Source organism: Marmota marmota, unplaced genomic scaffold, assembly GCF_001458135.2.
Source record: "Marmota marmota marmota unplaced genomic scaffold, marMar, whole genome shotgun sequence".
In the NCBI taxonomy this organism is placed as follows: domain Eukaryota; kingdom Metazoa; phylum Chordata; class Mammalia; order Rodentia; family Sciuridae; genus Marmota; species Marmota marmota.
In genome coordinates this window covers 23,233,732-23,249,272 of record NW_026000174.1, presented here as the reverse complement: position 1 = coordinate 23,249,272, position 15,541 = coordinate 23,233,732, and the positions used below count along the sequence as shown (strand labels likewise).

The following is a 15,541-nucleotide window of genomic DNA, read 5'->3' as shown; positions in this document are numbered from 1 at the left end:
TGAGAACTTATGCATTACCTCATTTCTTATGCATAGCAACCTTATGAGATAGGTATTTGAGGGGTTTTTTCCTTTTCATTTTACTTTCTGAGGTTCAGTGAGATTAGTATATAAAACAAGTTGAAAGCAAAGCTTCATTTGCTAAGTTGTTTGTGTGGAATAGAATACATTTGAAAACCACTGCCCAAAAGAATAGGAAGATATCAAAGGTTTGAGAAGTAAAAGTTTCATAATCAGTATTTTACTTCTATTATTCTAGACACTGTATGAAGTTGAAGGAAATAAAGACTGGATTAGGAAAACTAGTTATGAAACTTTTACATTAGTCTGGATTAGAGAATATTAAAATTAAGATTTCATCTCACTCTAGTCAGATGGCAGTTATCAAGAATACCAGCAATATTAAGTGTTGGCGAAGAGGGAAGGAAAAAGGTTCACTAAGACATTGCTGGTGGGATTTCACATTGGTGCAGCCACTCTGGAAAGCAGTATGGAGAGTCCTCAGAAAACTTGGAATGGGACCACTATTTGTTTCCCAGCTATTCCAATTTAAAATCAGCATCTACAGTGATGCAGCCACATCCGTATTTATAGCAGCTCAATTCACAATAGCTAAACTATGGAACCAGCCTAGATGCCCTTCAACAGGTGAATGGATAAAGAAAATGTGATATATAAACACAGTGGAATATTACTCAGCCTTAAAGAAGAATGAAATTATGGCATTTCAGGTAAATGGATGGATCTGGAGAATATCACGCTAAACAAAATAAGCCAAACCTCCAAAACCAAAGGCCGAATGTTTTCTCTGATAAGCGGATGCTACTCCATAATGTGGGAGTGGGTAGGGAAGATTGAAGGAACTTTGGATTGGACAGAGGGGGAGAGGAGGGGAGGGGTTGTTGGGGTGGGAAGAACAGTCAAATGAGGCAAACATTATTATCCTTTATAAATGTATGATTACATGACCAGTGTGACCTTGCACCATGTACAGCCAGAGGAATGAAAAGTTGTACTCCATTTGTGTATAATGTGTCAAAATGCATTCTACTGTCATGTATGACTAATTAGAACAATTTTTTTAAAAAATTTGAACTAAAGGTTTTCACATATTCCATGGAATAAGTTGGAATTGATTAAAGGGAATAGCAGTTAATGGTGGACCAAGAAGAAATTTGCACATGTTACATGAAGGAGTAAGCTATGGCAAAGAGAAATACAGGAAATAGTGCACCTTGAAAAAAGGAAAGAGACTCCTTGATTTAATGGAACTGTGTTATTAAGGTTAAAGTGATATACAAAACACGATTTGGGTCAGTAATAAAAAGAAAAAGTAAGAAATGGTGTACTTAATTTAACTTCATCTTGGTAATTATGCATGGTGTATTTTCTAGAGTCGCCACTTTTAGAAATTACAAGAGTAAAATTTAATTAAGAGTGCTTATAAAATTCCACACTAGTAGAGGGAGTACAAAAAAGGCAATAGAAATAAAAAGAGGCATAACAAATAAATAGCATGAAATAAGCTACTGTGTGTATAGCTATCTTTATATAGTGTGTATGTCAATACTTGTAATTAGTAATTCAATTAGATCACCTAATTAAGAGACAAAGTTTATTAGACTGGATTTAAAAATATATCAGAGGCTAGGGGTGTAGCTTAGTGGTAGAGTGCTTGCCTAGCAAATGTGAAGCCCTGGGTTTATTCCCTAGCACTGGGGAAAAAAAAAAAAAGCCATTTACAAGAATTAGAAGAAAAATTGAAATAAAAGGTGGAAAAAGATATACCAGGCAAATTGCAAAAGCAATAAAGCTGATGCAATTATATAATTGTGGTGTCACTTAATGACAGGAATACAGTCTGAGGAGTGCTTTGTTAGGCAGTTTCATCATTGTTTGAATATCATTAAGTATATATACCTGCACAAAACTAGGGAGAGAGGGAGAGGGAGGAGGAAAGAAACAATAGTTTATTATACCTAGGGCCATAATAAATAAACAATAGAGATTAAATCAAGCACAAGAGAAAATGATAAAAGCAAAAGACACAGTAAATACAGGATGTATGAGGCTGCTGCAAGCGTAACATGGCTTACTATTTTTTAATTAGTAAATTATACACTAATAAAAAGTATGTTATAATAAATACGTGAGCCTCTTATAGTCATTTATTTTTATTATCAAGTTTTATATACTGTACCTAATTGAATGCTATACTTTTAATATGACTAGCAGCATGGAAGATTTGTTTTTGCCAGCATGATCACAAATATGTGAGTGATGTATTGTGTTACAGTGTTAGGACAGTTACAGTGTCACTAGGTAATAGGAATTTATAACATCTGTTATAATCTTAGGGGACTATTGTTGAATATTCAGTCCATAAATGACCAAAAAATCATTATGAAGCACAAGACTATATTAATATTAGACAAGTAGACTTGAGAGGGGAAAACATTCGAATAATGTCAACATCTAACACATGAACTTTAGTACAACCTTGGAGATGAATTTGGAAAGAAAATAATTGTGTATTTCCAAACAATTAATATGTTCAGTGAGTGTTGTTACACTGATTTGAAGAATAAAGACAAAACTAAAAGTCTGAGAAAACAAACACTCATAGTTTATGTAGAATTTATAGTTTAACCAAATATTTTCCTTCAGATAGCCCACAAATATTGACTTTTTCTATGTTATTTCAAGTCTAAGATTGTTGGCAACACAAATATAATTAAATGCATTTGGTAAGCCTTTGCTCTTGTATTTTCAGGAATTCAAAATGTCCTCAGCCTCTTTTGTGCAGTCCTTACAGAAAATAAGGTTCTCTTCCATTCTGCAAGTTTCCAGAGACTTAGTGATGCCTGTAGAGCCCTGGAATCATTAATGTTTCCTCTTAAATATAGGTGAGGTTTTTGCTTAATAATTTTATTTATTCCCAAATTATGCATTAGTTATTGACAAGTCAAAATGTCATGATACAATGATTTTTAATTACTCAGTCATATTTTATAGTTCTACCATATCAAGAGTCATGATTCTAATAAAATGTAGCCTAGAAATTGGGCTTTTCCATGTTGTCCCTTACTGAGTATTGGTTAACTTAGTGGGGAAAAAAACCTAATTTTTAATTTGAATGGTATTGTTACTAACATTTAATTCTCTTTGAATGCAGTTTGTGATAAAAGTCTTTAGTCAGGGTTGTTTGATATTGAAGGATTATTGTTAATTTTTAGAAGTTATAATGGTACTGTTGTTCTATTAATAAAGACTCCTTGTCTTGCTGGGTACATTTGGCTGAAATTTAGCCACAAGCTACTTGGGAGACTGAAGCAGGAAGATCACCCATTAAGGCTACTCTGGGCAACTTATTAGCAAGACCCTGTCTCAAAAACTAAAAGGCTGGGGATTGAGCTCAGTGATAAAGCAGTCCTGGGCTTAGTCCCCAATACCCCCAAAAAAGTCCTTATTTAGATACCTACTCAAGTATTTAGATGTAAATATCTGGGGTTTTCTTCAAAATAATATAGTAAGGAAGAGAACAAAAGTATGTAGAAATATATATGATTGTGCATTGGTAATGGCCAAAACTTGATTGGATACATGGGGCTTCATTATAAATTTTTTCCTGTCTCTGTATTTTTCAGGAGTATGTTTGAATTTCCTATAATAAAAAGAAAAAAAATATATAGGCAGTGATGCCAAATAGTGCCCTATGTAGAACCCTAATATACTGATTTCATCACTTCAATAATCATAACATCTAGGAAACTTAAGTTTATACAAAATTGGATAAAATTTTAAGACTATCTCCAGAATTTCTTTAAAATTTTTTTTCTATGTACTTTTATTTACCTTATAGATAAAATAGAATGTTCTTGGTGTGTATGTGTGTGTGTGTGTGTGTGTGTGTGTGTGTATGTATGTAAAAGAGAGAGAGCATGCCATTCTTACTGAATGCAAACATTAAGTATTGAAAGTGAAATTTGAATGAGTAGATTACATAGACAAATCATTACTTAGTCTTGAGAGAAGAGGTTCCATCAGTGTTACTCTGGATTGTCAAGTTTCTATTTAAGTAAAAATCTTTTCAAAAAATACTAACAGACCTAAAGAGACTACTTAATTAAGAGGAAGAAGGGATAAGGAAATTTGCCTTGGTTCCATTTACTTTGTGTCCTGTTATGTTTAATAATATCTTAAAGACTTTTTAAAAATTGTTTCTTTTACAATTTTAAGAAGCATGACACCATTGATAATTTCTAAATATAGTTCATCTAAAATTCATGCAACATAAAAATTGAAAGAAAATGTGTTTATGTTGTGGAAAAACAAATGTATGACACATGTTTTTATTATTTCCAGTTATCCTTATATTCCTATTCTCCCAGCTCAACTACTGGAAGTTCTGAGTTCCCCAACACCTTTCATTATTGGAGTACATTCTATTTTTAAAACTGATATCCATGAACTTGTAAGTATTCATCTATTCATTGTTAAAATTTCTAGTTATTGATTTCAGAAGCCTTTTATATTTCTTTTAGTCCTGTAACATTTTAGCTAATTACTATTTGCAGATCTGTTGCATTATCAACAGTGAGAAGAACATCACTGAAGAGTCAAAATATATTAATTTTGCCTTATTGCATATATAGGAGAGTTTACAAAGGAATTCGTAAATATATTTAAATACCACTCTGAATATATTATTTGTGTTTTTATATATGAGAAAAGAAGATAATTTATTTATTAATTAATATTTTATTTATACTTATTAGAGCTTAATTTATTCATATTTAAAGTGAGACATATAACACTGAATGGCTGATAACTAACAAAGTAAAAGTATTCACAGAAGAGTTTAGTTTAAGTGGAACCAAGTTTGGTATGATCCCCCATCAAATTTTTGTATTCTTAATTCCATATGAATAGAAATACCAAAGAGGGAAAAAGCAGTTCTAGAACAATGTATTTAGTTCTGGATATTGAACTTTAAGAGGGACTAACAAGATAAAGCACTTCAGAAGAGGATATCCAGGATTGTCAAGAGTTTAGAAAACTATATTGTATGCTAAAATAAGGAAATGTTTAAGATAATCTGATACCATTCAATAGCTAAAAATAAACATTTAGGTAACTTTCATAGGTCACTTAAATATAAGCCATTTCTATATAAGCATTTGTTAAGCCACTTCAGTTTAAGCATTTCTGATAAAGTTGTGCAGTAATGGAATGGGTTTCCTTATGTGAGATGAAGAGTATACTTTCAAATTCTAAGTGGAATGTAAGGAAGGTTTATATGACAGTTTTTAAAGAAAGAAGAAAAGATTTACTGACAAGTTTAGATTACATTTGTGATTCACAGATCTTAAAGACTTTGTTATTCTACTTCTGTTTTATTTTCAAATGCTAGCAAGTAAATGAGCTCTGTTGAAATTTACACAGTAATTAAATTGTAATTATAATCAAATTAGAGATATGATTTAAATAAATAGAAGATTATTCAGCATTATAAACAAGACCCTCATTCATATAGGAATTATTCTTCCTAACCTTGTATGTTGATATCTAGTTCCTATTTAACTTTAGTATCACCATATAAAAAGATAAATAAATCAGTAAAACCTAATCACTACTAAATAGAAAAATATCCATATAGTTTATAGATTAATTTTATTACTACTAAATATAAGTAGTCACTGGAAATAGGACAAAGCAAATGTTATTAAATGTAAGATCTTAAATTTTTAATAAACAAATTAGAATGAATTACAATCACATTATCAGTGAAACAACTTCACTAATTTTGGTTAGTTTCCTTCCCATATCTTTATGTTTAAGTGTTTTTCACTTATAAAATGGTTAAAAATTAGGTTTTTGCATAAGCACCTAAATGTTACCCTTTTAATATACTTTTTTTTTTAAAAGAGAGAGAGAGAGAGAATTTTTTAGTATTTATTTTTCAGTTTTCGGTGGACACGACATCTTTATTTTTATGTGGTGCTGAGGATCCAACCCCGTGCATGCCAGGCAAGCGTGTTACTGCTTGAGCCACATCCCCAGCCCTTAATATACTTTTTATGTACCTTTTTATGTTGGTTAACTCTTATAATAAATATTAATTTATTTAGGATATATCTAAACTACTACAATAAAGCATCAAAATGCAATGGCTTGGACAAAATAAAATTTTATTTAACATTTGCAGCAGTCCATAGACATGTTCCATTATGCCAGGCCAGTTTGCTCTTTTAAGTCATTTAAAATCCAAGCTTCCTTCCTTGTTTCTCTACCAGAATCCTCTCAGGCATTGTCATAATCTGAATACTTGAGGCTAGGTTGCTGCCAGTTCATAGTTTCAGCCTATGGAAAGAGGACAGGGCATAAGAGAGCCTTAAATACCTCGTTTTGAGGGCTGGGGGTACACGTGTCATTTCTCATGTACCATAGGCAGAAATTTAGCTACAAACAACACCTAATTTCAAAGGAAGCTGAGAAACAGAGGGTAGCTGAGAAGCCATGGATCCAGAACTCTACTGTAGACAGCCAGGCGTCCCTTCCATAGTCAATTCTTCTCATTTTGAATTCATCAAGGCCATGTTAATTTGCTTAACAACAATATACTTTATTAATTATGGGTTAATATTTTTTCATCTCTTTCAGTTAGATGTAATCATAGCGGATTTGGATGGTGGCACTATCAAAATTCCTGAATGTATTCATCTCTCTTCCCTCCCAGAGCCACTTCTACATCAGACTCAAGCAGCTCTTTCTTTGGTATGATATTTTTTAACAGTAAATTTTTCCTCATCTAAATCTGAAACAATTGGAATTAAAATTCATTGTCAGTGTAATTTAAGGAGAGTTATGTTTTTGAAACATGAATGTATTCCCTTCCAGTTTTTGGAATAGAATTCTTCATTTGCCAGGTAATTATCTAAGGACTATACTTTGAATACTAATTGAATATTCTATGTTCATTTCTTCACCCAGCATATTTATTCAGTAGCTATTATATACCATATACTGTGTTAAGATATTGGAAATGCCCATGTGAACACAACGATAAGACTGCCTCAAAACCCCTGATTCCCCTAACATCCCCCATTATAAGTTAATTTCTGTTTCCTAATGTCTGTTCTGGCATCTCATTCCTCTATGGTAGATGTGCTACCTGCAAAACAGGGTAATATTGCCTTGACAATGTTTTTAGGTTAGTAGAGAAAGATAAGACTTTTGAAACATTAAATATTCAATATACTATGCAGTCAAGTTCTAAATGAATCTTATGGCCAGGGCTTTTCACACTGAAACAAACTTAATTTTCTTATAGTTACATTATTTTACTTACGTTGATTTTTAAAAATACACTATTTTATTCTATTGACAGTCCTTTTGGTGATTATTTATCCATGATCAGTAAATCAAAAGTTAGAAATTCTGCATTCTGGCCAGTGGCTCATGCCTGTTATCCCAGCAGCTCTGGAGGCTGAGGCATGAGGATCATAAATTCAAAGCCAAGCTGAGCAGCTTAGTGAAGCCCAAAGCAACTCAGCAAGACCCAGTCCCTAAATAAAATATAAACAAAGTCTGAGGTTGTGGCTCAGTGGTTAAGTGCCCATGAGTTCAATCCCCAATACAAAAAAAAAGAAAGAAAGAAATTCTGCATTCCTTTTCAAGATGTTAGTAGAACTAAGGCCTTCATATTCTTAATAATATTCCAATCTGCTGTTTTCCTTAAATAGAAACTTAGAAGTCAGATGTTTACCAGGAGGGATTTTATTTTCAGAAAATTTGCAATTTGATATTATTGAATAAATTGCATCTCATTTCTAGACCTATTTCATGGTCTTTATCTATAGGATGAATGTCTTACACAGAGATAAGTACATGTCTATTTCCCAAAGTGAAACCAGGAGATGATTTTGGATGGGATATAGTCAACCTTTTTAAATTATAATAATTATAGTTTATTATAATGTATATTTAAAATATCATACAAAACCTGTGATTTCACAGATAATGTCATCTAAGAAAATCTAGGTTTTTAAAGGTGAGTTGATTTAAATGAAAATATTAACCATATAAATGCACAGATGGCATATTAATATAATAACACCTGAAAAAGTAGTATTTGAGTGATTCAGGAAAGTTTATTATTTCTAGAAATTTTTTAATGATTAAATCATTTTGTGAACATTTGACAGTGATGCTAATGATTTTTTCAGGGATTAAATATCAAAATTAACAATAATAAGAATTTTAGTTTTGAGACAGTGACTTCATAGAATTGCTGCTTACTGGTATACTTTACCCTACAACACCCGTGCCACCATATTTGATTAATGCTTAAAATCATTTTTGGTAAAACTGAGTATACCTGCTGTTATAGTCATCAAGCACAATGATGAATTATGTACCACAGTGTATAGCACTATATACTATGAATAAGAGATAAGAACATAGTATACTGTCAAATTAGGACCAAAAAGATATCATATTTGATGGACCATATGGGAGCTTCAACATGTAAGTATATGAGCTTCATTTGGTTAGTAAATAATTGTAATCAAATGTCAATGCAGTACTTCAACAGTATAATAACCATGGATGATTTTAATAGATAACAAAATATTATCATAATGTAGTAGTGACTGAGTGATTTGTTTATAATTATTGTCAGTAGTTGATTTTAAGGGTAGTTTCAAGTCTTGATCTAACTATTCCATGAAAGAAAACCTTAGTATTTGAAAATGATTCTGCAAAGACAAAACATTGTTATACACTGATAAAGTATAATTTTTTTTTCTCTGTGCAAGTCCTTCATGGACCCTTCTTTGCCTCCTCCTCTCCAACATGCTTTACTTCAAAGCCTAACTCATACTTTAATCCTCTTATTCTTTTTAACTTTCCCCAGGTTGAATTAGTTATACTTTATATTTCATATGTTATAATATTTATATACTTAATAAGATTCTTCACATTGTATTATACTTTCCCATTCTGGACTACAAAGTTTAAAAGCTTATTCTCTTTCTCCTCAGTACTTTAGTTAATTTAGTTTTTAATTTTACTATGAAACATAAAAACAAATACCTGTTTTCTAAAATCCGTCTACATTGATAAAAAGCTCTGCCCCAGATTATTCTCTTCCCAGTAGTTACTAATATTTTATAGTTTGGTGTATATTCTTTGAGAACTTTCCATTCTCATTTTTTTTTTTTGTATATCAGCATGTACATGTCTGTGTACATCTAGGGTTCATTTTATAAGATCATATTATGAGCATTTTTTTTAGAATGGGTTTGCCGCTGTTTTCTCTTGGAGATCTTTCCACAAAAGTACATGAGAGGGCTGGGATTGTGGCTCGGTGGTAGAGTGCTTGTCTCGCATGTGTGAGGCACTAGGTTCTATCCTCAGCACCACATAAAGATAAATAAATAAAGGTATTGTGTCCATCTATAACTGAAAAAATGAGCTACCTCAGCTAACTGAATTATAGTTTTGTATTTCATGGAGGGAATATAACATATTTTCTGTAATAACATTTCATTTTAATGCCATAAGGCGATTAAGGATCTTATTGATTTTAAGATATTTTTTATAACAAAGCTTTTTTGTTTTAGATTTTACACCCAGATTTGGAAGTAGCAGATCATGCTTTTCCTCCTCCACGAACAGCTTTATCTCACTCAAAAATGCTGGTAAGAAGTTGAATATTTAAATTTGGTATTTTTTCAAGAGACCTATATTTCTGTTTGTAGAATTGTTAAAGAAACTGAGTGAAGTTAGAGTTAGATGTAAAAAGTACCCCCAAAATACCTAAATCAGAAAATAGAAAAAACACTACCAACTGTCCTTGTGTTCTGCTCTAGAAGGTGCTAATGGCCCTGTAGGAAAGGGGCTATGAATGTTTCTGGAGGAGACCAGTTAAGTATAGGACAAAAATTGGAACCTGGTTTCTAGCTTAGAAAACTGCCAGATTGAAAGGGTCAGGGCAAGTATTTTTAACAGGAGGAAGCTTACAAAAGTGAAAACAGTGAATGTTATCATCAGAGAGAATAAATTGAAGAGTGAGTGAATAAGAGAGTTCTAATTCAAAGTCATAAAGTGGAGAGTGATAACAGAGGCCCCTTTTTATTTTTTTCCAGTTAGTTTCTTAGAGATAAAATTCATGGCCTAATAGGAGCCTCATAGAACTAGACAACTTTGACAACTACATTCATGACCTCCATTTCCTTATCAATTAAATAAATCTATAACTTTTCTTACGGTTTTAAAACCATGGTTCTATTAAAATGTAGATCATCAAAGCAGATTTTTAAATCACACTTTATTAAAATAACAATAGATTTTTATAAGTTAGATAAATTTTGGAAGGATTTTATAAGCTTTTAAAATTTAGTCTCTTGAGGCTTTTTCCCCCTTTTATATGCATTCTTTTGGTGGGCATAGAAGTCAAAGGACTTGGGAGATATGCCCTCCTTTAACATGGTACAAGAGAATAATGCATTATTTTTTTTTTCTCTAGAGGAAAATTGGACATACTAAGGCAAGTTTGGTTTGATTTAGTATGAAGAACTATTTAACAGCCTAAACTACCCAAAGATGGGAAACACAGACAGATTTAGTCTTTCCAGAGTTCTTTTTCATCTTTTTGACAAGTTTTTTTTTAAAGAAATTAAATTACCTAATGTATTTCTTATATTTTCAGGATAAAGAAGTACGAGCAGTTTTCCTTAGACTATTTGCACAACTTTTCCAAGGATATAGATCATGCCTACAACTTATAAGAATTCATGCGGAGCCTGTAATACATTTTCACAAAGTAAGATACAGTACCAAATTACATCCTTCAAAAAGCAGACTCTGATTTAAATTTTTAAATCTAGTTCATTTTTTTCCAGCCATATTTTTTTACTTTAATTTATCAAATGTGACTAAAAAACCTCTGCTTTGAGTGCTTAGATGACAATTTTGTTGTTGTTGTTGTTTTGTAGTTGTATATGCACAGCATGCCTTTATTGTATTTATTTTTATGTGGTGCTAAGGATTGAACCCAGTGCCTCACACATGCTACACAAGCACTCTGCCACTGAGCTATAGCCCCAGCCAATTTTTTTTTTCAGTTGTTGATAGATCTTTATTTTATTTATTTATATGTGGTGCTGAGAATTGAACACAGTGCCTCGCACATGCTAGGCAAGTACATTATCGCTAAGCCACAGCCTCAGCCACTAGCCCTGACAATTTTTAATAATAGTAAGTTACTGACAATATTTTGCTTTAGAGCATGTTAACTTTAAATTTTTTTTAAGTTGATTGTTAGTTTCTGATTTTTCCTCCTGTTATATAGACAGATTTATTTTTTTATTTCAGGTATTAGACAAAAACCCCTTTTGAAAGAAATATATTTTATAGCAATGCATAGTTATTCATGGAGGCATTTATACAGACTTTGATCATTACATTGTAATTTTATTTTGACCATTTTTTCATTACCAAGTAATAAATTATCATTTCTCATTTTCTTTCTTTACAGACAGCTTTCTTGGGGCAGCGTGGTTTGGTTGAGAATGATTTCCTCACTAAAGTACTCAATGGAATGGCATTTGCAGGTTTTGTTTCAGAAAGAGGCCCACCCTATAGATCCTGTGATCTCTTTGATGAGGTATAATTCTTATAAAATGAATACATTATTTATAGAAGGAATTAGTATAGTAGTTAAAACTAGAGAAGCATTTTTAACCTTTGTTCAACATGTTATCAATTAAACATAATATAATCCAAATATTATTTATTATTATGCTTATAATCTTCATTTATGGTTAGAAAAATGTAAGTATAGGATGTCTCAGAAGTACATAAAAATTTTGAACAACTGAATTTTCAATAGTTGATTAAAATCTTTTTGAAAATTTGACAGGGATGGTATTAGTAGAACTCTTACTTGTAGGGAATAATACAGTGATTCCTCTGTCAGTCTGCTAGAGAGAAAGGTCTAATGGATGCATAGATGCAAACTGTATTTACATTTAATCAGTACCATGGAGCCATAGTTTATCATTATGGCATTCTTATTAACCAACAATCAACATTTGTCTAGCTCCCTCTGGAGATATTAAATATGTGAAAAACAGATTTCGTTTCTATTTTCAAGGAATTAGCCATATAAAAGGAGAAATCGAGCCAGTGTGACTCACAGTAAAGATGCTGTTTTATAAACAATGAGTATTATTCCCACTTCAGTTTCTGGAAAGAGCACTATATTGGAACCAATAAATCTAAAAGTTCCTTGAAGTCTGTAAAAGAAAACAACCTGAACTCAAAACCATAGAGAATATAGTAGTGGTCATATTTTGCTCCTGGTAGTTTTATGTAGAGAATATAGGAATCAAAGATTTAAAGATTCTTCATTCGTAGGAGAAGAGTCCTTTAGTCTTTGTAAAGATAGGTAAGAATCAAAGAAATGAATGTTTCAGTTCTGAATATGAAGACCTGTACCAAATGCTTTCGTTAATAAAAACATGCAAAGATTTAGGAGAGATTTTCCTGGTGTGGGTAATTCTTTCTTTCTTCCTTCTTTTCTTTTTTTTTTCTTTTTAGTTAAAAAAGACATAATACCTTCATTTATTCATTCATTTATTTATTTATTTTTATGAGATGCTGAAGATTGAACCCAGTGCCACACATGTGCTAGGCAAGTGCTCTACCACTGAGCTACAACTCTAGCCCCAATTCTTTATAATCAATTATTGGGTATTGCTTCTTTACTGCTAACATGTATTATGACTAACCATTGCTTATACAAACATTTATATCAGCCTTTAGATTCTGAACTAAACAACTGACACATAATGTCTAATGAAGTTAAATTAAATGTCCTCCAAGGTCCTTTCTCGTTCTTAAATTTTGTTAGTCTCTGAAGCTTTATTAATGGTAACCTTGGTGTATGTACTCTTTTTCTCTTCTGTCCAAATTTTCCTTACTTATTCCACTTGATTTATCACAACTAAAAAGGCAGATTTATTACTCGCAGAAAACTTGCTTACCACTGCCTCTATTTTTGTAGGTCCTCCTCTGGCCTCTACTTTTTACTCAGCCATGACCTCCTGTTCTTCATTTTCAGCCCTTATCTCAACACCTCCTTCACAATTTCCAAAACTCATTGACTGTAGGAACTACTAAACTGCATTTGTGTTAGTCAGCTTTTTGTTTCTGTGTCTTACCCCTATACTCCTATCAAATAGGCATCCAAGATTTATGAAAAAGTTTGCCTTTAATTAACAGTCTTTCTGAATTCTGGCCTAGTATAGGTAAAGCTATAGTTTTATATGTGTGTATGCACCTGTGAGTCTATTAGTTTCTAGAAGAAAGAATCTATATTGTTCCTTTTCTTTTTTATCTTCCATCTGTTTTTTTCCATCAGCATTCTTTTCTCCACTCTAAGTATGTGTTACATACTTAGACAGTTCTCCCAGTAAATTTTGTTAATAGGGAAATGGACTATCATTATGTTCTTCTATTTTAATTTAGAGATGAGGAAATTGAAGCCTAGAAATTTTAAATGATTTGTCTTAGATCAAACTGTCAGCAGAGGAAGGACTAAAGTCTGAATACCTTGACATAACCATTGGTTCTTTTATTGTGAGTTGGAAATATTTGGAGACTTTATGACTTCCTGAATTTCTCTGAGTAAGAGAATTCTCTTGCAAACAGCCTTTGGAATGATAGGATCTCTCAGTTTCAGAAATTACTTTTCTCAAGAAGAAATAGGGCCCTAAATCATTGAGGAGGGTCCACCAGGCAATCCATGAATTCAGTAGACCTTTATAATCCAGCATAGTGGTGAAACCAAGTAAAAATCTGCAATATTTTATTTTAAAAATAATATATGTTTTGGATGTTTTTTGTTTTGCAAATTGTATAAAATTAGCACATAAATTTTTAATTCAGCATATTTTGGAGTTGATGTTCTACCATTTGATTCTTTTTCCAAGTTGGTAGCTTTTGAAGTAGAAAGAATTAAACTAGAAGAAAATAACCCATTGAAGATTATAAAGCATGTCAGAGAACTTGCTGAGCAACTGTTCAAAAATGTAAGTAAGTATATTTATTTAGATAGTGATTAATTTTAAAAGTATTAATAAAATATTTCCTTTGTAAAACTAAAAAGTTTAATATTTCTGGTGGTAATCTGTTTGCTCTGGACTATAGATTACAGTATATTATAGTTGATACTCTATGTCGAAATAGCACATTTTCACCATGTTTTTCCTGTCCATTACTATTATGAAACATCTTAGTAACAATTTTTCTACTTATCATTTGCCCTCATTGTGATTTTCATTTTGATCTCATTTTTAAGACATAAAGAAAAGATTAAATGTATTGGAGATCAGAAGTATGTCAAATGGCATTGACTGATGTGCTCTACTTCAGTGTAGTACAGAGATTGTCAGCTAAATGATGAACATTATTTGAGTTGCGTTGTTTTGAATAGATAATGGAGGCTGACAGAAGGAAAGCAAAATGACTGGTGACCACAGAAACCCAAAGGTGAAAATATTTCCTGGATAGAGGAAATGCAGTAAACCAAAAGATTAAGATGTGGTTAGGCATAAATTAACTGTGAAGTGACAGGGAACTTGAATGCTTGTGAAATAATGGATTTTGGCTAATAGTGATGGCAATTCCCTTGCTTGTGCAGCTTTGAGTCCTTTTGCTAAGAAAAGTAAAGTAAGTAGGTACTTCTTTGGTACTTCAAAGAGAAGTAGTGGGAAGATATATTCTTAAAGAAATATAGTTAAGAAGGACTTGGGGATCAATATCCAGGCCCCAGTAAGTGTTGTTTAATTCAGTTGTTTGGGCATTGAGTCATCAGTCACTACTTTTACATATTAATTTGAAATCTGAGAAGCAACTGGATAAAAGCAGGAATATTAAAATTTCATGCCATATTATTCAATTGTCTTCCTTTCCTTTCCCCTTTTCTTTTCCTTTTCCTTCCCCTTTTCCTTTTCCTGTAATGAGAATTGAACCCAGGGGGATTTTCACATACTACAAACCCATTCTACTCCTAAACTATATCCCCAGTCCCATTCAATTCTTTCTAAATTTCAAGTTTTACATTCAAAATCTGACCTTTCTTTGAGGGAAAGAGTACTTTAAAAAACAGATAATAAAAGCAAAGCTCAAAGGTTCTATATATGAGCAAACAAATCCTTTTATGAGTTTTCCTCATCTAAATCTTGCTTAATATTTGAAAATTTTATTTTAAGTCCTGTTTTATCAGTTGCTAGTGATTCACTATAAATTTGGCAATATATATGCTTTGCCTAGCATATAAAAGGAATGTTAATATCACTAAAAATGCAGAAATCATTAGGCATAGCATTCTTGTGCCTGTCAAAAGATTAATTTCCATGTTAAATTACTTAACACAACGATACTTTGACTGTTTTTTGTAGATTATAAGTTGTTTTACTAAGAAGCAATATTTCATATTCCTAAATGTTACATCATAACATATTGGTTTAGC

General features: G+C 31.8%; 1 protein-coding gene across 1 annotated transcript in view; it reads left to right on the top strand.

The window, feature by feature from the left end:
• The window catches only part of Sbf2 (SET binding factor 2), a 353,787-nt gene that overhangs the window by 149,168 nt on the left and 189,078 nt on the right, over positions 1-15,541 (top strand). Inside the window, exons 7-13 of the mRNA XM_015477617.2 lie at positions 2,774-2,906; positions 4,366-4,474; positions 6,664-6,777; positions 9,627-9,704; positions 10,715-10,828; positions 11,543-11,671; positions 14,001-14,099. Coding sequence (XP_015333103.2) covers positions 2,774-2,906; positions 4,366-4,474; positions 6,664-6,777; positions 9,627-9,704; positions 10,715-10,828; positions 11,543-11,671; positions 14,001-14,099 — 776 coding nt within the window. The remainder of the gene's footprint in view (positions 1-2,773; positions 2,907-4,365; positions 4,475-6,663; positions 6,778-9,626; positions 9,705-10,714; positions 10,829-11,542; positions 11,672-14,000; positions 14,100-15,541) is intronic.